The 23,946-nt window shown below is 32.6% G+C and overlaps 1 protein-coding gene across 10 annotated transcripts in view; it reads right to left on the bottom strand.

Annotated features, from left to right (window-relative positions):
• Slc4a10 (solute carrier family 4 member 10) overlaps positions 1 to 23,946 on the bottom strand; it is a 312,110-nt gene that overhangs the window by 62,512 nt on the left and 225,652 nt on the right. For 5 of the 10 annotated variants that reach the window (XM_058584950.1, XM_058584953.1, XM_058584952.1 and 2 more), the window contains 5 exons: positions 23,192 to 23,283; positions 22,144 to 22,233; positions 16,847 to 17,004; positions 13,004 to 13,091; positions 4,019 to 4,165 (listed from right to left, as the gene is read on the bottom strand). In XM_058584950.1, the coding sequence (XP_058440933.1) occupies positions 4,019 to 4,165; positions 13,004 to 13,091; positions 16,847 to 17,004; positions 22,144 to 22,233; positions 23,192 to 23,283 (575 nt within the window). The remainder of the gene's footprint in view (positions 1 to 4,018; positions 4,166 to 13,003; positions 13,092 to 16,846; positions 17,005 to 22,143; positions 22,234 to 23,191; positions 23,284 to 23,946) is intronic. The other 5 variants (XM_058584957.1, XM_058584958.1, XM_058584956.1 and 2 more) reach the window with 3 other exon arrangements.

Raw genomic sequence — 23,946 nt, 5'->3', positions numbered from 1 at the left:
TAAATTAATTCTACTGTGTGTTAGAAAGCAAGAGCTACGGAAGAAGAAACATATAGGGCAGAGTTGGGGGAGTCTGGGGTATGTGGTGGGTAGGTGAAAGTCTGGCTATAATAAGTAGAGGGGTCAGGCAGGCTTGGTGACAAAGGCTCATTTGTGAAGAACTTGAAGGAGATAAGGGCATTAGCCAGGAGATAACCAGGAGATATCCAGATAAAAAGAATAGCCAGTGGGGCACTCATAATGGGGAGAGTGGCTGGAGAGCTTGAAGAACAGGAGCAAGGAGATCTTGTTGGAGAGAAATGAGAAAGAAAAAAAAATGGCAGAAAGATATTTCAGATGTAAAGAGAAGTCAGATAGTGTATATTATTGTCCATTGTAAGGGTCTGGCTCTTATTCTCAGTGAAATGAACATTTGAGGAAAGGAGTGGCATAACAGAACTTAAGTTACTTTGGCTGCTATGTCAAGAACAGATTCTAGAAGCCCAGGGATGAAACAATGAGCCAACCAGTTAGGAGGTTATTTCAGTAATCCAGGAGATGATGGCAGGATGAACCAGGGTTGTAACAGTAGCAGTAGTGAAAAATAACATAATTATGGATAAATGTTGAATGTTAAGGCAATAGAATTTCCTTACAGAATAGAAGTCTGGTATAAGAAAAAAAAAGAATTGATGATTTTAGCCTGATCAATGCTAAGGATGTAGTTAGTAGTTAACCAAGGTGGGGAGGTGTGAATGCAACAGGTTCTGAGAAAATATCAGTGGTTTTTATATACTTTGGGAAACATTATATTGTCTTTTTCTAAAATCATAAATGCAAAGATGTATATAGGTATAGAAACAGGACAATGGACAAATCAGTTCAAACTTTCAACATGTTAACCTGTAGATATATAGAAGACACTGAAGTAAAGTCACATGATAGGCAGTTGGATAATAACACTCAAGTGCAGGGTGGAAAATGAATTTCAGGAAAGTTTAAGACTCTAAGATAAGATGATATCCTCATGAGAATGTAAACAGAAAAGAGAAAATGATTAAAGTCTGAGCCTTGTGTCATTTCAACATAAAAAAAAATCAGAAGAAGAAACAGAGAAGGGGTCTGAGAAGGAGTGATCAATGGGATTGTAGGAAACTAAGAGTGTGATGATTGGGGAGTCAAGCAAATCTACCAAGGGAAAAAAATTATCATCAACTCTGTCAAATACTATTAGTTGATAGGTTAAATAAAATGTGGACTGAGAGTTGACCGTGGGATTTAGCATTATGGAGATCATTGGTGACCATCATGTTAAGTATTTAAGTGAAGTCAGGGCAGCAGGGGGCAAGAGTTTTATTGGAGTAGATGTTGAGAGAGACTTGGAGGAGAGGAATTTCAGGCAGGTGGTACAAAGAACTCTTCTGTGACATTCTGTTGCAAAGATAAACAAGAAATGTAACTTACTGGCAGAGGTAGTGGTAAGTGGTATCAATAGTTATTTTTTTAAGATTGGCAAGTTAACACTATACTGTATGCTAATAAAATGTAACACAGAACAAAATAATTCATGATATACAGGAGAAAGATAATGGTAATGTCCTTGAGTAGATGTGAAGAGATAGAATCTAATGCACAAGTAGAAGGCTGGCTTCAAATAGTTCCCCAGGAGTAATATGTAAGATGGCAGCACATGTGGATACCACTGTTGGCATACAGGTTAAGTGTGATGGCAGGAGTCATTGGAAAATGCTTTTTGGTTTTCTTGAATTTCTCAGGAAAAAGCAAGTCAACCTATGAGAGTGAGGGTCAGGAAAGATATGATGAAGATTTGAGGAGAGAACAGTTGTGAAATCATCATCTAAAGAGAAAGATTGGACTTGAGAAGACAAGTATGATAAACTTGCAACATTAACAGTCCTATTGAGGTTGTGGTCTTGAAATAATGTAAGAACTGTCAATGCAATTATACATTTTCCTTCAGCTTCAGCTATATTGTACAGATACAAAGTAAAGATTCTAACAGGATTGTGATTTTGACAAGCAAGTACGTGGCATGAGAAAATATAAAAGTTTTGGGTACATAAAAGGGAATCGTTAGAATGAATGACACAAAGTTCTAATGAATATTTTCAGGGTTATTCTTTGAGGTGGCAGGTTATTCTTCTTTTAACTGAATGAAAAAAGTATTTAAGATGCTGTGATTTGCACATTTCAAAAGAATAAAAACTACAGAATTTTTTTTCCATCAGGGAAAATATTATCTGAATGAGTATGAAGTCAGGGTGCTTAATATATGTTCATTCATGTTACTACATCTAATAGAAGAAAACACAGATTCATATTATTACATAAACATAACATGCCTTTGAAAATATTAACATTGAAATGAAGCATTCAGAGTATTTCTGATTCAAACTCATTATATAGAATTTTGCTGTGTAATATGTTAGCCACTAACCACATGTCTATATGAATTTAAGTTAAATTAAATAAAATTTCTGTTCTTCAGTTGCAGGAGCTACAATTTCAGTGCTCAATAATGGCTTAGTTATTTTGTAGCATAGATTTAGAACATTTCCATCATTGCAGAAAGTTCTTCTGGGCAGCACTGATAACAGAAGATCAGAAAATAAAGTATTTGTTCAAGGTCAGACAAATGAATAATGGCAGAACCCAGATGTCTGGATTCTTAATTCAATGTTCTTTGAACTTTTGTCTCTCAATACTCAGAATTTACTAATTAATTTGTATTTTCTCATACAAATAATGGAAAGTACAGACCTCCCATTCTTGACTTGCCTCAAAAACAGGGTATTTAAAAAAAAAAACATTTTACTTCAACTTTAATGTTTGAGTAACTAACTGGTGTTACAGTGACTTTTAAAGTCACATTTTCCATGCTTTTATATTATCACCGAATTTATCCAAATGACATCAATTAAAGAGTTTTTTTTAATTAACTCAGAGAGCATAATCTTGCCTTTCCCAAATCATTAGTGGGAAGATGTATACAACACAGAAAAAGGCAATCCTTACAATTATTCCTTAAGAAACTGCTTTTATTTTAGTAGTAGAACAACTGAAACTATGTAATAGCAGTTATAAAATCATAAAAATGGTATTGTAAATGAAAGTGAATAGTCTTTAATAATTATAGAATGACTTCAGAATAAAAATATAGGGATAAAATATTAATATATTTTCTTTAAATTGATAGTAAAATCAAGATGACCTTTATACATACTCATTGTTGAGTGATACACCTGCTCATTTGCCCAATTCTGACTAACCCAAGACTGTGTCAGTCAGGCCACCTGTCACTTGAACCAGAGCAGCAAGTCAGACCAGGCGGGACTCCCTCAGGGCAAGAACCAAAGGCAAGGCAGAGAAAAAGGATATTGTTGGGGTCATTTGAAAGGCTTATCCCCTAGGAAATAGGTGGCAATATGAGGAGGGGGACTTGTAAACATTTGGCTACCACTCTCAACAGTCATGCCTATAATAAAAAATGACCCAAACAATAGCAATATCTTTCTGGAATGTATGATGGATAAAATACATATTCAAATTTTATAGGCAAAAATTTTACAACTTTTATATCACAAATCTACATAAAAGTAATAAAAATATAAGAATTACACTAAAAAATTCTTCCCAATTTTCACTGTGGCTAGTAGTAACAGGAAGTTTTCTGTATAAAATCATTAAGCCATGCCTTGAAATTTTCCTAATAATTGCCAAATTCAAAGTAATGTATCCAGAACCCCAAAGGACTGGTAAGCTTTATCCCAGGCCATATTTTATGTTGTCATTAAAATTTTAATTTTCTTCCCATGTAAAATCCCTTTCCAGGAGCATGAGACTGATTTAGTGGCTTGCATTTGAAATGCTAAATTTCTGCAGAGTAGTATCAAGAAAGCTTTTGTAAATTCATGCTTCAGCTATTTGAATCTTTCTGAAGGGTTATATTATTTTAGGACATATATTTAAAGGAAAACAAAATTATGACATTTTAAAGAGTGTTTTCAAATATACATACCTGTGAAGGAACATTCTTGGGAGGCTCTATTCGAATGCTGGGGTCCCATTCTCCAGGAGGGAGAACTGTAACCTGATCCAGAAATTCATCAATCCCTGATACCAAGTCATTGCGATCTTTAGCTTTGTAAGCAACATCATGAAAGACCTGTACAAGGAAATACCACTTGTAGTTTAAAAATTATAAACATCTTAATGATTTCAGTATTTTCATTTCCCAGGATCCCACATGTGATTATAACATTTTGAAGAAATAGGCAGCTCTCATTCTAATGTAAAATATTATACATTATTTTATGATTCCACACAGATTCCACACTATTTTTCTCTGGATGCTAGTGTGAATGGTAAAATTTCTGGAGGTGAGGAGTAAGGGAAAGGAAAAGTAAAACAAATGAAAACTCATTAAACTACAGTTAAAATTTTAAGCTACATAAAGGTTATTTATATGTATTTATATGTGGAGGAACTCCTTGCTTAAAAATAGAGAATAAAATTTGTAAACTGTATTAGAAATATTATAATTATATCCTGATATACATAAACTAATTTAAAAGGTTAATTTTATTCAATTTTGAAAATAATAATGTTATAAATTAGTACTTTCTGGCTGTATATTTAAAAAGAACAGAAACTATTTTCCATTCAAAGAATGAGTTATATTTTCAGCCTGCCCATACATGTGCAGTCATTTTGGCTGTTCACAGATCTTCCAAGCCCTCTCTGAGACACATGGTAGGATTAGACTTTTTTGCCTTCTTGTCATTTGGATTAGGTGTGGTCAATTTAGGTGCACATTTGTCACCTTTGACTAGAAGTTATGAGCTCCAGTGTGTGACATATTGCATTACCTCTATCTGATTAGGAACTGAAAAACACAGGTCCAGGTTGAGTTTCTATGAGCCTGAGTGCCCAAGTGACTAATCAGCAGAGCCCCCCTGCCAGCCTGTGATGGCCATTCAGCACCATGTAACGTCTGCTGTTTTAAGACACAAAGATTTTAGTTGGCTTTTCCCTCAGCATAACCAAGCTCCTCCTGACTGACATGCAGGACAATACACTCAACACAAGTGAGAAAAAAAAATAAGGAGAAACTGGACAAATTCATTTACATTAAAAATAAGATACACACTTCTGACAAATTTTTGCATTTTACACATGAGAAAACAGAATATTTGAGGTTAGGGATTCCTATATTATTTTTTACTGGTATGTATTAAAATGACCAAATATTCAATGCTACTCAATGGCAAGTGCTGTGGACAAACAGCAAAGGGGAATAAGGAAATGACTAGGGGATGCTGAAATTTTAAAAAGAATGTTAAGGAAGGTTTCGGTCAGTAGCTATTACAGCAAAGACCTGAAGTTAGCCAATCCCAAAAAAACAAATGCCAAATGTTTTCTTTGATATAAGGAGGCTGATTCATAGTGGGATAGGGAGAGGGAACATGGGAGGAATAGATGAACTCTAGATAGGGCAGAGGGATTGGAAGGGAAGGGAGGGAGGAGGGGTTAGAAATGATGGTGGAATCTGATGATCATTATTATCCAAAGTACATGTATGAAGACACGAATTGGTGTGAATATACTTTGTATACAACCAGAGATATGAAAAATTGTGCTCTATATGTGTAATAAGAATTGTAATGCATTCTGCTGTCATATATAAAAAAAAGAATTCAGTATTTTTTAAATATACTATCAGAAAACAGAGAAGACAAACCACAGACTGATAGAAAACATTTGCAAAGAACGTATTTCAATAAGGACTATTGTGTAAACTGTATAAGAACTCTTAAAACTCAACAATAAGAAAACAGCCTAAAAAATGGGCAAACATCTGAGCAAGTGCCTTAATATGGATACATACAGATGACAGATGAGCAAATGAGAAAATGTTTCACATTAAAAAATTGCAAACTTAAACAATGATATACCACTATATACACTCCAGAGTGGTTAAACTCCAAAACATTAAATACTGGCAAGGACGTGGAGCTACAAGCAATTTCAATCAATGTTTGAAATGTAAAATGGTTCAGCTACCTTTGGAGCCATGTGGCACTTTCTTAAGAAACTAATCATGCTTTTACACATGACTCAGCAATTGTGCTTCTTTGTATTGACCTAAATAAATTCAAACCTTTTATTTGCACAAAACAGCACAAAGGCGTTTATAACAACTTTATTCCTAATTTCAAAAACTTGGAAGCTACCAAAATGTCCTTAAGTAGGTGAATATGTAAACAGTGATGCATTTAGACAATAAAATATTATTCAGTGCTCAAAAGAAATGAGATATCATGTTCCCAAAAGACGGGTAAGAAATTTAAATAAATATTATTTAGAGAAAAAAATCCTATCTGAAAAGCTACACACTATATAAAAAAGAAAAGAAAAGAAAATTCTGCTTCAAATATTCTATTCCACTTTCAGACCATTTGTTTCAATTTCTGGTTGGACACTTAATCTAAACTGCTGACTGGATGATCCTAATCAGTTTTAAAGGCTATTTCTTGACTTTCCATCTAATAACACTTCACAAAACATCATTGGTGTGATAAACATATAGTCTTCACTTATTATAATATGAAAACATCAAGTTATATAAAGGGCTTAGCTATATTTTGAGAAAGAGATTTTTAAAATATAAAAACACAGAGTTCCTTGCCCCAAGACACTGTTTTTATGGCTCAGACTATCATTTTGTTTCCGAACTCAAAGTGCTTGTATAAGCTACAAATACTCACACATAAAGATCTTTACCTGGCCCTGAAATCCAATCTGAACACTTATAAATTGCAAATGTTCATAATCTTTAATGAGAGTTTAGCTGCTCTTCTTTTCTTGCTACTATCAGCTCTTTTGAGATCTTTATGTGATCTCACTCAATTAAAAAATTGCTTCAAGAGGTCACATGATCCTATATCCTGCTTTAGACAGATGAATGTCCAAAGCAGCTGATTTCCTATTATTTAAAACTCCTCAAAGATAGACACTACTCTTTATTTGATTTTAAATTATAAACAGTATGTGCCAATTTCCCAAGTAACTTAATTACTTTGAATTGCTCATCTTCCTTCTCTTTGTCTAACAGATCTAAGGGCACACACACACACACACACACATACACATCTGACTTCTCAGAGAAGCCTTTCTTGATCCCTTCTCAGACAAAATTAGACATTTTTTTTAATACTCTCATAATACTTCTTCCTTCTTGATAGCTTTCTCTGTAATTATAATGCTCTAGTAGAATTTATTGTTAACTGTGTATTTAGTAATTTAATGTCTTTTTGCTTTTCAAACAAACTCTGAAATTTCATTCAATAAAGATTTATCCGAACTCTTTAGGTGTTAGGTGAACAAACCAATAAAAATCCATGTTTTATGGAGTTTAAATTCTAGTGAGGGGGAGAAAGAAAATAAATAACATAAAAAAATTTTGACGGATAATGGCAAGTGCTGTGGACAAACAGCAAAGAGGAATAAGGAAATGACTAGGCAATGCTGAAATTTTAAAAAGAGTGTTGAGGAAGATTTCAATCAATAGCTATTATAGCAAAGACCTGAAGAGTGCAGACTGTGTAGCTATTGGGAACAAGACTTTCTTGGCAGAGGGAACTGCAAGTGTAGACCATTCATGTCATTTTTTAAGAAGCAACAAAGAGGCCAATTCTTGGAGCTGATAAAAGCAAGAGGGAAATAGTAGGACTGAGACATAAAGTGGAAGAGGCAAAGTCCTGCAGGATTAGCAGGGGCATCGTGGCACATGCCTTAATCCCAGCTAGGCTGAAGCAGGAAGATCACAAGTTCAAGGCCAGTCTCAACTACTAGGCAAGATCCTCAAATAGTGAAATAAAATAAAAAGAACTAGAGATGTATCTCAGTGGTAGAATGACCCTGGTTCAGTCCTAATAATAATAATAACAACAACAACAACAACAACAATATTTTTTAAAGCCCTGCAGGACTTTGTAGGTCAACATAAGAACTTTGATTCAGTGACATAGGGAACCACTCACTCAAGGGTCTCTAACAGAGGAGGGATTACTCTAGTTTTTGCATTGATAAGAAAATGAAGTGAAACAAGTACAGAAAAAATAGCAAGGAGGCTCTTTCAATAAAAGAATAATAACAGTGACATGGACCAAGTGACGATGAAAACTAGACTATAATAGAGTAGAAAGTGGGAAGTAGTGGGATTCTGTGCTTTTACACTGTGAAAGCACAACCAGGAAGCTTTACTGACAGATCGTATTTAGGGTGTTAAAGAAATAGAGGAGTCAAGGATGACTACAAAGTACAATTCTCTACTCAAAACACTCCATTAGCTTCCAACTCAGTGTCCTTGTATGACCCACAAATGCCCATGGAGACTGCCCCTGCTGCCCTCCTGACTTCATGCCTGCTGCTCTTTACCTTCCTCACTCCTTCCCAGCCATTTTGTCCTCCTTGCTTTCACCTGTTATTTCAGAAACACTCTTTCCTCAAAGCCTTTGCCATTGTTTATTTTTTTCTTGAAACACTCTTCCCATAGCTGTCTGCACAGGCTGCTCTCTTTCCTCCTTTAGGTTCTTGGTTGAAATGTCTCTTCAGTAAGTTCTTCTCTGACCATTTAAACTGGTGCCACTTTCCACCCAATTCTATCTCCTGTCCCTCCTTCCATAGTGTTTACCTCCATATGCCATATGTTTTAGTTCTATGTTGGTCTGTCTTTCCACTAGAACATTGGCTTAATGAAAGAAAAGGCTTTTGTCCATTTTGTTCACTTCTATCCATTTTGTTCACTTCTATCATTTTGTTCACCCACCATTTCTGTCAGAATGCCTGATAAATATTTATCCAATACATACTTATCAAAGGAATTAATGAGGAACACAGAGACTGGTTTTACTATAGTTCAAAACTCTTTATAAAGTTGTTTTATGTAAAACAGTGTGACATTAGCATCAAAGTAGATTTTTTTTGAAAGGCAGGGATTGCAAAAAAAAAAAAAATGACACACTAGTCAATTAATGGTACTGAGCCAATTGTTAATCTATCTAAAATGAAACTATATTTCTATCCACATATCACACATAAAGCAATTCCAGATATGCTGAAAAAAAACATATGAAAGCTCAATAAATACAATGTAGCAGGATAATTGATAACCTTGGGGTAAACAGTAACATTTCAGACATTTAGTATCAAAACAAAGCATACAATAAATTTTAACTCCTTTTCATGGGGGAAATATAAAACAAGAAAAAAAGTGGTATTCAACATCAATCTGAACATTCAATAGTATACAATAAATTTTAACTCCTTTTCATGGGGGAAATATAAAACAAGAAAAAAGTGGTATTCAACATCAATCTGAACATTCAATAGTATATTTGTAAATGGTGACCTGACTGGGAGCAGTTTCAGTAGAGTGTTAGTAGCAAATATCAGACTGCAATATGTTAGATGAAGCTAAAATATTCATGACCAAGTACACACTGCTGTTTCAAAACTCTCAAGAGTCAGATTTTGAAAACACTTCCTCAATGCTAGAAACTATTAAGCAGTAAGACATTTACTTTTAGGATAGGAGAGACCTGGATATTCATTTCATACATATATTTTAAGTAGCTACCATGTGTTGGGCATGTTTGCTGACTGCACAGAGCCAGTGTTGATTTGAGATCTAAGAAAGAAAGAAAACTGTTTGAAAATCCAGAACAAAAAAGGCAAAACTGTACCATTTTTAGTAGAAAATACTTTTGGTTTTCCGATTGCTGTGGTTTTCATAAAACTGTTATGTTAATATATAATGGCTTTACTATTATTTTAAAATAGATTTTAAAATGAATATTTTTAAAATTTCTCAGTTTTAAGTTCTATGATGATACATAACAACATATCTATATACATAATATTTTCAAATGTAAAGGGATGAATAAATGGGTAGCAGTGCTGATAAGCACAATCATTTGATATTCTCTAGTAAAGCTCAACAGCAATGAAGAAAGTGATTATTATTGATTCAAGATATTGGCAGGATGAGTTGTACATTCAATATTGATTCATTTTAAATTTTATTTGTTCTTTTTATTTTTTTAACAAACGTATAACTAGAAATTTAATTTTCATAAATGTTTTGTTGAAAAGAGTATCAAAATATTCTTTTTAGATATACATGATAACAGAAAAAGAAAAAATTATTGACCCCTGACACAGGGATCTATGCTGAGTCTGAAAATACAAAAGGATTTGAAAATATAAAAGATATGTTCTATCTATCAGAACCTCCCAATACAGACAAAGGAAAAAAAAGAAAAGGATGAAGTTCACTTCAACAAGTCTTTATTTGATCTCTGGCAAAATCAGCTGTTACTGCTTTCACAGAATTTACAGTTTTATAATACAACTAATCATTTTCTTAGCAAGTTAACTCTATAAATCAACATATTCAGTTTCATTCTTAATGATTAAATTATTATAGACTTCAAAGCAATTAAATAAGCACCTGGACTTTGAACAATAACCCATTGTTTTTCTTTTTAAAAGTATTTTAAACATACTAAGAGCAGGGGATATTGCTCAGTGATAAAATGCTAGCCTTACATGTGTCAGACCTGGGGTTTGGTTCCCAGTACTAAAATAAACAAATAAATAAATGTATTCAAACAGGTTTTTCATATTCAATCAATATTCTATTCAATTTACATGCCCTGGTATAATTAATAATTAATAATTAATAATTCTTATTGATATGGGTAATTTTCTGTTGGGCTTTCTGCTTCTTTATGCCAGTACACACAAAGAATTACAAATTTTCCTAAAGCTAAATTCAAAACTTTCAAGTCTAAAGGATTCATTTCCAGTCTTCATTAGAAGGCTAATGTATGTTCTCAAATTAGGTAGTCTCATCAATCAAGGAAACTGGAGGAAGCCCCTTCTCTGATCTCATTCTAAATCTAAAATTAAACATGAGTGTTTCCCTATTGTTCAGAACCAACATTTTCCTCTTGAGAAAAATTTTTTTTTCATATTTCATTATTTTTTATTTAACCCACACATTCCAGTAACTTAACTGATTCTAAAAATTCTTTTTTTAAATTTTTTATTGTTGGCTGTTCAAAACATTACATAGTTCTTGATATATCATATTTCACACTTAGATTCAAGTGGGTTATGAGCTCCCATTTTTACCCCATATACAGATCCTCTTGAGAAAATTTTGATTCACACTTGGGGAAAAGGAAGATGAGAACTAAAAAGACTATACCTGAGCCTTTCAGGATATACTACACTCCTTTCATATTATAAAATGTGGCATACCTCACAACTCTCTTATGTAGTGACCTAAATGTCTTAGATGGAGAGAAATGCTGTCCAAAACATAATAAAACTTGAAATAAATGTTCATGAAAGTGATAATATACTTAATTTATAAAACACAAATCACAATATAATTTATTTAACAATACTGTAAAATATTAATTTGGAAACACTAAAAGTTGAGATACTATGAGTTTTCTCAGAGAGTTCTACCAATAGAAATAAGGGTTATTGAAGATAGAATTTACAGGTAAGAATATAAAGATGAAATTTTAATTTAAAGGTAAAGATCTCAAGATGAAGTCATCCTAGACCTAGCTGGGCCCCAAATCCAATGTCAGATGTCATTGATAACAGAAAATGGGAAGACATAGAGACATGGAGAAAAGCCCATGAATGTAGAGACAGATATGGAAGTTCTGCCATAAGCCAAGGAATAGCAGGAGTCACCAGAAATGGAAGAGATAAAGAAGAACCCTCCCCTAGAGACTTATAAAGGAGTGTGGCTCTGCTGACATGTGAACTTCATACTTATGGCCTCAAAAAAAAAAAAAAAAAAAAAAAACCAGGAGAAAACAAATTACTTGTTTTAAGCCATCCAGTTCATGGCAATTTTTTATAGGAGCCATAAGCAACAAATACAGTCATTAAATTGGCTTTTTTAGAAAATTGATTTTTAAAACGTTTTTCCAAGCTTTTAGTTGCCAATGTATAAATATACATCGTTAATTCATATAAAACTTAATTTTAACAGATAGAAAAGCTTATAATGTCAAACCCCAAACATAAGTTCAATTTTTCCAATTTCATAAAGTTAGGAAAAGTAATATACAACACTAATTGGCTCCTTTTATGAAATTTTCAAGTATTTGCATCCCTGTATTCCAATAAACACATTATTATATTATTTAGATGATATTCTAGATAATATATAATCCCATTTGTTCATTTAGTACTGAATTAATGCCCCTTCTGTGATCTTTCCCATCTGCTCTTTCCTTTAACAATAAGAACAAATTTCCATACTGTGTGGGGAATACAAGTCAAAGAAAAGTTATATCATACAAGTTTTTATGTTCTTATTTTAAGATCTTACTTTTTGAGACATACATCTCTTTGAGAAGTTGATGAAAGCTTTTTCTAGTCCAAAAACGAAATTTACACACAATTTTTTTCCACACAGAAAAAAATTGAGCACTCTATGACAGGGATAACAAGCCCCTTGAAAATCTATCTATAGGGCCTCTAAAAGTCCAAAAAGTCTCTTAAAACATCTTCATATATGTAAAGTAACTGCAGAAAAATGACAGATGTTGCAGGGCTTTTTGGTGTTATGTATACTATTCAAATAACACACCATTGCTTTTCATTTAGACCTTAAAATTATTTTTTCCCAAAATAAAATCTGCAATGATAAACAGTGATGCTTACGTTGGCAGGAATATAATAAAGGGAATATAAACCAATATAACTGTCACTAAACTAACTCTCTTTAGAATATGGTATTTTAAAATATTATATTCTTGGGTGTTAATCTACAATCTCTTTTGAACAATTTTTTCTCAAGGAAATTTGATAATGGATACATGATAGAATGAAATTCAGTACAAAGAAATCTGAATTGTAGCAAACTGTCATGGAAAGAGGAGCTAGTGAAACAAACTTGAATAAATACCTCATCTGTCATGAGTGTTGCAATTGATCTGCCAATCTCATGGTACTGTTGACCCTTTCCCAGGGGTCCCAGAAGAATGAACAAAAATCTGTAATTAAGAAGAAAAAAAAGAGAAATGCTTCAGGGTAGAACAGAAACACACCTCCCAGTGGAATCAGTGAAATGAGAATATCATTGTAAAGTAGTTCCACAATTTTTCATAGTTCATTATTATTTTGAAACAATTTACAGTGATTGACTCTTATGCATAAGGTCCTTGAGCAATGAGAATACACGATCATTTTTATCTCAGTATTTCCCCATTGAGTTATCTGACCTACACAGTCATTCCTAGGAATTTTAAGGATTCTATAATCCTTAGAGGACAAAGGTAGAAAAAGTAAAATTCATTAAACCTTTCCAAATTAGAAGGAAAAAAACCTTGTTTGTATACAAAATGGAGAACAGTTCAAAGGGGTTAGAAAATAATACAAAGGTATAAAGAAAGACAGAACATAATATTAATACCCTGTAGATATATATAAAAATATAAAAAATATTGTTAAAAATCAAAGATCATTTAGGCAGAAGAAAAAAGAGTTAATATTCTATTAATTCCAATGCTAGAAGAATAAAAATAGCAGCTGCACTATAATACTCCATCTAAACAAGGTTGAAGGTCTGGCAAATTCATCATCATAACTGGTGCTTTTAAAGAAATCAATACATGCTCTGACTTTGGAGGACTGGTAATTGCCCTGTCTATGAGAAGGTCAATGCTACAAGGAAATTGTGAAAATTAAAGAATGTCCTATATTTTGCATTATAATTCTTTGGTGTTAATTTGTTAAATGGTTTATATGAAAAATGAAGACCAATGGCTTTGTAAGGTATACTGAAATAGTCACTGTAATTCTATCCTCCATTCAGTTGCAGACTTTAGAGATTGTACATGTTTTTACATAAATCATGTTATACAACCTTACAGGATCCAACTTATAAAATTTTTATGTCAATTGTAACTGAATTCAAGTCAATTTCTACTGTATAGAAAAATCCACTATATATTTAAAACATTAATATTGGAATGTGGTGCCAGAAGCTTTATCAACCATAATACTTTTGAGAAATGTCCTAACCTATGTGCATCTTGCTGTTTTTCAGGTTTCCATGAGCTATTTATAAGGTCTTAAAATATTTATTTTTTGACATATTCTACTATGTGTTGCTCTTATATTCATGGTGTGCCCTTTTGACCTCTTAAGAAAGGATAATTAGGAATCCTGAATGGCTTTCTTTATTCTCTTTGTCTAACTAATCTTCTTCCATTTTTCACTTTTCCTAACTAGTCTAGTCTTTTGAATCTCTCCTTCTTTGATGGCTCCACAGTGCCCCTAATTTTTTCTCCATTGTTCACTGCACATATTTTGCTATGTCAGTATGAAATGAGGTCACCTAAACCTGACAGTTTTCAAACTGAGGGTATATAATCTCATTATTGCTTTCCTCTACTCCTGGGAATTTTTTTCTTTAAAATACAGGAATTATCATTATCATAAGCAGCAATCATTTACTCATAGTTCACCAGATAGCTTCCTAAATGGTGGAAATTGCTGGGACAACTGAAAAGAAATTTTAAACTGCCAGAATATTATCTCTACAATTAGTAAGTTTGATCCCTCGAATCTGAGCCCCAGTTTCTCAGAAACTCTGCTTTGATTATAAGTGGTGCACAGAAATTTCAGCCTTAATCAACCAATCAGATGCTGCTTTAATATGGTGAGTTCACCCTTCCTGGTTTGTTTGTTTGTTTGTATAGTACTGGAGATTCAATTAAGGGCTTCACACATACCACACAAGCACTCTGCCAATGAACTTGCCAACCTTCCTCCTTTTTAATAAAAGTTGGTATGTATCAGAAATATCAAAAAGCCATCAACCATGATAAATAGAAACTTTTTCTATAACTTGAATGGTAACTAGGTATTATAGTCTGGATATGAAGTATTCCCTAAAAGCTCATGTGTTGAAGGCTTAGTCACAAATGCAGCAGTGTTCAGAGGTGGAGTCTTTGGGAAGTGATTGGATCTTGAAGCCTCTGACCTCATTGGTGGGTTAACCCATTAAGGAATGCATACTTCAAATAGACTATTGGGAGGTAGTGGAAAGTACAGTAGGTGGGATCTAATAGAAATGAGTGTGCCTTTGGGGGCTTGCCCTTGGGTACTATTTTGGAGACTATATCTTGTCCTGGGTTCCTACACACACACACACACACACACCTCTGTACCTCCTATCACAAGCTGAGCGGCTTTCCTCTGTCTTGCCCTCCTGCCATGTTTCTGCCTTGGAGTCAACTGACTAGGGACTGAAACCTCTGAAACAATGTACCAAAATAAAGTCTTTTCCCTTTTAAGTTATGTTATTAAGGTTGTAATCATGATAAAAAGCTGATAAAAACAGTAGATTTCTCCCTAAAACCACAGAATGAGACTAGGAACTCCAACATTAAATCCCAATTTAGTCAGTTGAGCTCTTATAAAATGAGACCTCTCCTGGCTGCACTATTCCATATTTCTGAAATATTTATCTGTACTCAAAGTATGAAGTGATATAATCTGCTGTGTTTTGAGTTAAGGGCAGAGGTCTGTGGAGGAAACATATTTTCTAAATCTAGTTGCCTCAGAACTTCAACTTTCATCATTTCAACCTGACTAGGCATTCCATGTTTGCAAGAGGAGGAATACTAATAGCATCTGAGGAGTCATGGTATCACACAAAGAGCAGCAGTCACATTGGAAATGGGACCTTAGGTATCATGTTTTGCTGAATAAAACCAGAGTGAAAGACAATCTATCCTTAGGAATAACATTTGATGGGACAAGCGGGAAAGAAAAGAAGGTCCTTGGATAATTGTGTGCTAGGAACCTAGCATGTTAAGGTCAATATTTTATTATATATATGCAATTTTATCCAGGGACAGCCTATAAAATAGGGATAAATGATAACACAATTTAGTTTGAATTATCACTAAGATATTTATGTATAGTCAAATGAGAAACAAATTCAGGTAATCAGGGGCTGGGGGTGTGGCTCAGCAGCAGAGTGCTCACCTAGCACATGCAAGGCACTGGGTTCGATCCTCAACACCACATAAAAATAAAAATAAATAAAGGTATTGTGTCCAACTGCAACTAAAACTAATAATAATATTTTTTTAAAATTCAGGTAGTCAAATAGAACTTGTACTTTTTGATTCAGATTGAACTATATTTCCACTATGCTGTTTCTAGTGATTCTTCAGACACCATGGATGAGAGGTACACTGTGCCTAGCACTGAAATATACAGTACCTTTAATATGGCAGAAGCGCTCCTAATGATGGCACTTATATTTATTTTTAAGGCCTACTCAAACACAAACCAAATCTTGGAAATTTTAATCTTTTTGAGCTTGACCACACTCCTATACAGAATCTTCTCTTTCTTGAGCACACCATTTAATGTAACCTTTGAGAAAAGTCTAACACTTAGTCATTCCCCCCAAAAAATGTAAAATAGGTTTGTATTATTATTATTACATAGACAGGGTACCCAGGGACAAGGAACATGTGTAAAATAAAACATAGAAGTTGGAGGAGGAGGAAGAGGAGGAAAGGACAGAATAATTTTTAAAGCATTTTTCTCTCTTACAAACAGGAAACAGTTTTGTCGGTGACACATTGGTTTCTTATCAAAATTCTAAGAGGAAATTATATTTAATTCTCTCTCTCTCTCTCTCTCTCTCTCTCTCTCACACACACACACACACACACACACACAAATGCTTCAAGAAAAATGTAAAAGATGCTCTGATGTTTTATACCTGGTTGGAATTGGGACTTCAGCCAGTCCTTGAAGCAAGACAGCTGGAGACAACCTGACAAATGCAACCACAGTTCTATCTAAGAACTCCAGTTCTCCAACTAAGATGTTTGAAGCTTCAGCACCTGGAGGAATCTTTTTCATAAAATGCAGATCAACCTGTGATCATCACAAAGTAAATAAGGTAAATCAAAATTGGAACAACATGGTGAGTAATAATTTAGAACACTGCTTCATATATATTATCAATAAATACAATTCAAATAATACAGATGTATATCTCATTTGCCCTTTTTCTATAATAAATTTCTTTATTTTCTTTCTTTTTTTTTTTCAGTACTAGGGGAAAAAGACCCACAGGTGCTCTGCCACTGACCCACCTTCCCAGCCCTTTTGATTTATTTTGAGACAGGATCTCCCTACATTGCTGAGGCTGGGCTCAAACTTGCCATCCTCATTCCTTGGCCTCCTAAGTAGCTAGAATTACAGGTGTGCACCACCACACCATGCATGACGCTTTTCTTTACTTGTAGATGACTTTGTCATCAATGAGCTAAATATTTCATTTTTCTATTCAATATTTTTAAAAGATTTCTTAACATCAGCAATCTTTAAATTTGGGGAGGAGTAGTATATGTACTTAAATTTATTGTAACCATATATCAACTAGCATTTGTCAACAGACTCAATATTTTGTGCCAGATTGTCTTAATTTTACATAATACGTTTTTATTAATTAATGCTCAACATATGGCTATTTCAAAAGAAATATAATCATGCTTCTTCTTACAGTATAAATTATGACTTTAGTCTTCATCTTTATTCTAATTGTTCTATATTATTCATGTTTTATACTTGGCATGCTACTTCTTCAATTTAATTTTTTATTAAGGAATTTAGACATAACAGAATAGAGAAAACAAGAAAAAAAAAGTATCAACATTAGGCATTGCTAAACATCTATAGCTGAATTTCAAATATGAGATGTCTATGACTGAATGAACATAAAAAAAGTGATCATTAACAGGAAGAAATGCTAAAAGTAGAGTGGTGTCTGAAAAATGAATGTAAAAATCTTTAAGAATAAATATCAATTTTTAATACAAAAGATTTTGGTGAAAACCAAGCAGGGACTTTATAGTAAAATTACAAGGCCTATTTCTTTTTTTATTCACTTGAGTTGCTTTTTATGGAACTATGATTTTTTAGGGGAATAGTTTATCTTCTCTAGTAATTGGTTTTATACTCTCCTGTTAATGAAATGAGGGCCAAAGATCAAAGTGAGAATAACCAAGAGAGAGAGGAAAGAGCTCTGGCAAACAGAGTGAGGCTGAAAAGATATTTTTAGGCCAGACAGTTGTTGTGCTGGTTAATAATTTGAGGACTTTTTCCAAGAAGTTGAAGGTAAAAATATTTAAAACTTCTAGGAGTACTTTAAAAAAATTCACAGCCACATTTTAGTGACCATATTAAATCTGTTGCTTTCTTAAATTAAGACTTCAGTAAAGCTATTTGGTAGGTTGAGAATGAATTATCTTTCTGTAAGACAAGGATTTCAAAAACAAAATATCCAGTATGTACAGTATTAATTTCATATAAGGATTAAGTGTAAAATTAATCTGTACTAGTTTATAAAAATGTCAAATAGAACCAATATCTTATTTAAGAAAAGGGAGAATGATTTAACAAAGTAAAATTGCTTATAAAAGAAATATTTGACAAATATCATAAATTCCAAAGTTTTTACCCCACAAATATATTTCCAAATATAAATTTATAAGCTTATTTACATAAACTTATCGTAAATCATACAATATAGAATATTGCATGGTAAATATATTTCTTTTATAGAATTTAACCTTCTATTATAAAATCTAATTTATAGATGACAAAGGAATTTAGTTAATAAGAAAGTTAATTTTATGGGATTTTCATACTTAATATTTCTAGCTGATAGGTACATTGAAACTTCTACAAATTAATAATGTTTTACATTTTTACTATACTCTTAAAATCTTAAGAATATGGGAATAGGAGATTTGCCATATTAGTCCTATGAGGAAAAACATAATACGTTGTCCTCAGTCTTTCAGAGCTTGTAAAAATGAAGTTTCAGTGATAAATATTAATACACTAGGACAAAATTTAAAATGAGAAAATAACTTTTTAAGAAAATCTATAATTGTAATCAATATGAGGCATATTAAGAATTCCTGAAATTTAAATTCCACCTAGAAAAAATGTCTTTAAACTCATTTATTATTTAATAAATGCCATAGTCTTTCCTATAAAAATCTGTGCTTCAGGCAATTAGCTATTACAGATTAAACTTAATTAAATCAAAGAGTTTATAGTATGCTAAAATAGTTTAATTTTCAAAAACTTATGGTGCTTATACATGATTTAAAAAAATTTTGTAATACCTACTATATCATTGATACAGTTATTTAGAAAAGGCATTAAATACACAGAATTTAATTGCAGATTAGCAGGTTTATCTTTCATTTTGAAATGCAATAAATTATAGTTAGGTGTACTATATTATATTCATTACATTATATTATTCTTGGAGTAGACATGTATTTCAGGGATAAGAAATTATATGTTATAATAGTTATATTATTATGTTATTCCTGGCCTAGCCCTATATTTTTGTATTTGTGTTATGTATGATTCATAAAAATATCTTATTTGGCAATATCCCTACTTATTAATATAAACAAAAAAATCACATCTGAAGAACCATAAATTATAGCTACCTAAAAACAGCTCTGGGGATCTAGGTTGACTGAAATTCTTAAGACAATTAATTTTCAAGTGGATTCCAATATTTGAAATGGATAGAAAGAAATTCTGAAAGTTTTTGATCCTCCCAATGGAATCTTCCAGGAATGAAGCTGTATTTTCTCGGATTTATTTTCTGGATTTACACTCATGTTTCTGGGCTCTTTAGACTTCACTCTCATGCTGAGGGACAGATCCTTTATTCTGGGCATTTGGTATGTAAGCCATGGATGAAAAACAGTTCGTAGGGAAGAAGATTGGACAAGGCCATGGCAGAACCAGAAGAATCTAGGCAAGCTCCACACTGACAGAAGAAGGGAAACTAGGCAGAAATTTGGAAAGAAAGCTTTACATCTTGAGCCCTTATAGAAAGCACAAGAAAGTCAATAGAGAATCTGATGAGGAATCACTATTTTGACACTAACTAGCCAACAATCTCGAGTCCTTCTCTTAATCTCTCTGGGATTCAGCTTCGTTGTCAGTCTCAAATTCCCTATAGTTCTAGGATTTAATAATCCAACTCTTTGTAATGTGTGTTACAAACTAAAGATAGATGCAAAAGATGTTTTTTTAATCCCCAAACTAAATTATATAAAGCCTTCTTTGGTTTATTTGAAATAAAAGAAACACTACTGACATATATTCTATTGTCAGTTTATAAAAGAAAGAGGTATATAGTGGGGTTTTAAAAATTTTTTTAGTTGTTGACGGACACTATACCTTTATTTTATTCATTCATTTTTATGTGGTGCTGATGATAAAACCAAGTGCCTCACCTGTGCTAGGCAAGCACTCCACCATTGAGCCACAACCCCAGCCTGAGGTACATAGTGTTTTGACAAATCTTCTTTTAAAAGCACTGTAGAAAAAGCTAAAATCTGGCAATTCAGATTATATTCTAAATTACTTCTTCAATGAATAAATTTGATGGTCCTATCCGTGGATGAATTAAAAATGTGCAGATTGAAGGTAGATAGAATATAAAGTCAGGTCACATGAAGCAAATAAGTAAACGACCATTTTTTTTTTTAACATCTCAGAATTTTACTAGGGTTTAGAATCTACATATTAAGACTTAAGATATTTAAATAGATATAATAACCTGGATATTAGCTGAGCTTTGATTAATTTACTATAAAACTGATATCATTAGGCTAAAAGAAAAATCTTAACTCATCTACCTGTAAAATCTGGCACTAAAAGTTGTTTCTATAGTGATGGATAACTTCTGTTCTCTCCAAACCCTCCCAGGTTATAGAATTAGGGATGTTATTTGTTTTTCTTATTTTTTTCCCTCTTTCTTTTTTTTTTTTTTTTTTTGTGTGTGTGTGGTGCTGAGGATTGAACCCAGGGCCTTGTGCATGCAAGGCAAGCACTCTACCAACTGAGCTATAACCCCAACCCTCTTGTTGTTTTTAATCCCAAAACTAAAGGTTTAGATTATTTTGAATCTTGTAGGTGAAATTCATTTAACAAATACATCCCAGCCTTATTTAAGACTTAAAGAGTGCATATCTACCAAAACATTAAAACCTGGTTTGTTATTTATTTGGTTACTTCCATTTCTACTAATATTAATATAGCAATAATAATAGAAGCCACTTTTCTTGAGCATCTACTATATGCCCAGTTCCCTGCCAGGTTCACTGTCTCTCTCATTGAATCTTGTAACAAAACCACAGATATGTATTACTATTATTATTATTATTATTATTATTATTATTTTATAAATGAGAAGACTGGAGTTCAGAGAATTTCTCAATGATCAGATAATTTATAAATGCTAGAGTCAGGATTCAAGATCTCAATCCATGTTCTTTCCAATGTACTATTCTAAGGACAAGAACCTGAGAAACACAAATGACAGGCACTAAGTAGAGGGCTCTGAAAAATTTAATTTCCCTATTAAATGGACCAGTGAATGGAAATGTGATGATGAAGAAGAGGATTAAAGGAAAACATTTATTTTTTATTTTTTTCTAGTCCCAACTGTTTGAGGAGAACAGAAAATAAGACTACTGTCTTCAATTGTCAATCTTCATATTCTTTATAGGTGATGATACATTTTTGAAGGTTGTAAAAATAGGTCACATAACAAAAACCAAAATGACATGGAGATATATAAAAATTCAGTATATAAGTGTTACATTATTTTAGAAAGTTAAAAGGTAGTTAATTTGAAAGGATGAGCTATAGAGTTTATAATAATTATTTTTGAGAATGTTAAATATGCCCTTGTTATACTGTTAATGTTTGCATAAATGAATAATCAATTTTATATGTCATGACTTTTAAGATATTATTTCAAATTAAGAATATCACAAATTAAGTTATAGCAGTTTGTGACAATTTTATTCCAACTTTCAGATGAATGAAGATGTAATGCCTTAAAAGATAATTTTTAGAGTGACAAATGGAATACATTTGAACTGGCTGAATATTTGAATCACATGCCTCCATACAGTGAAATGAGCTCTGAACCACTGTAGAAAAGTAGCCCGAGGAAGCCCTCACCTCTCTCTCTTGCTGGTGTGGAGGTCCTTTTTCATGCCTTTGTTTCATCCCACATGGACTAGTGTGCCCCTTTTGCTGGCCTCCCAGTCCCTGCACGCATAATTAACAGACTTAAGCTGGTATACCAGGCTCCCATGAGACTCTACCAGGCATCAGAGGAGAACATGCACTTAACTAGACTTAGATCACTTAGGCATTATCACAGCAATGCTGAAACAGAACTGATTCAGTCAACTTCCTCCACTGCAAAGAGCCTCCCATTCCCATCTCAGACCACTCATTCACTATTACAACCTTTGCCAGCACTAAGGACTTTATCAAAGTATTAACTCAGTTATTACTGTTTCAGCCACTTAGATAAAGAGCATTGTTTGCTCTTTTTATTTTCCATGTATTACAATTTCTCTTTTTGAATGTTAGTTTTGATAACTTACAATGGCACATATCAGTGTCAGGAATTTGCCAACCTAAATCACATTATTTTCACTGACTCCTTATTTTATTAGAATATATTCAAATAAAGGATTTCTTTTAAATTGTCTCCAATTAGATGTATCCATCAACACAGTCATCTTTAGTGTGCTTTTATTCAAAACAGCTCAATTTCACCATGTCCTTCTAGGATTTCCGTACACTAATGACTCTGAATTATGACAGTAAAGCTTTATAGTATATGATTTGTTTTTCCATAAATATCATAAAAGTGAGTTTGAAAAAAATACTAGTAAAATTTTTTAAACATCAAATTAAACTTATGTTAAAATCCTTGTGAAGTCCAATTATTTCTTTTATTGAAAGAAATACATTATACCAAGTGGCTGAATACTGAAAATTGTGCATAAAACTCACATGTTCAGTTTCTTGAGTAAGCAAAACAATATATGTGCACTTAATGCTAACATTATCTATAACAATTCCAAACTTTGACTGAAAGAAAACCAAAAAGTGCATGCAAAAAAATTATGTCAATACCTCCTAAAATAGGTAGTAATTTCTAACGGTAATTGAGCAAACTTCTTAGATGAGAGAGAGAAAGAGAAAAGTTTACCTTGCTAAAGTCAACAGCGCTGTTTTCTCTGCTAACATCATTTTTATTTTCAACACAAGCAGGAGCAGACTGAGGAGAAACAACCTGACCTGCTGAAAGAAATTGTTATTACAAAATACAGAAAATTATTTACATAATTCTGGATATACAGAGTGAAACATCAACTTCAATTAAACTAGACTAACAGATTTCTTTTAATAAGTTTTGTGATATAAACATGAAGGATCAATATAAGTAGATCTGGATCAATACCAAATTCTTAACAGTTACAGATAGAAATGGGAGAAATCAGTCAATAAAATTTAAACCAATTCTCAACTTAAAACTCTAGAGATTATTCTCTCTGAAAAAAAATGTGCTTACAAAACCACCTAAATCTAACCATGATTGTGAAACAGCATTGATTTTCAAATATCAATCCAAAAAATGGTATATTTTTAAAAGACAGCTATCTATTAAGATTTAAGCCTAGACTACAGAATTTCAAACATTAAAAAAAAGATGAATGTTGATTTAAAAATTACCTAGCACTTTTAGATCTAATCACATCTAAAAAGCCAAACCAGTAAGTTTTTCAGCAATAAGTTTTAGAGGTTTCTATATTAGGGTTTCAGTTAGAAATATCTTTATTTTATACAGTATAAAAATAATAAATATAATTTTAATGAATGTGACTATTCGATTACATAAGCATACTGATATTGGGCTTCTATATAAGAATGATCAATAAACGTGAGTTGTATTAATCTTCTTTT

The sequence above is a fragment of the Marmota monax genome, unplaced genomic scaffold (assembly GCF_021218885.2).
Source record: "Marmota monax isolate L192 unplaced genomic scaffold, Marmota_monax_Labrador192_F-V1.1 WCK01_AAM20220418_F8-fsc00129, whole genome shotgun sequence".
NCBI lineage: Eukaryota > Metazoa > Chordata > Mammalia > Rodentia > Sciuridae > Marmota > Marmota monax.
Note: the sequence above shows the minus strand (reverse complement) of the source record. Positions and strands in the feature narration are given on the sequence as shown.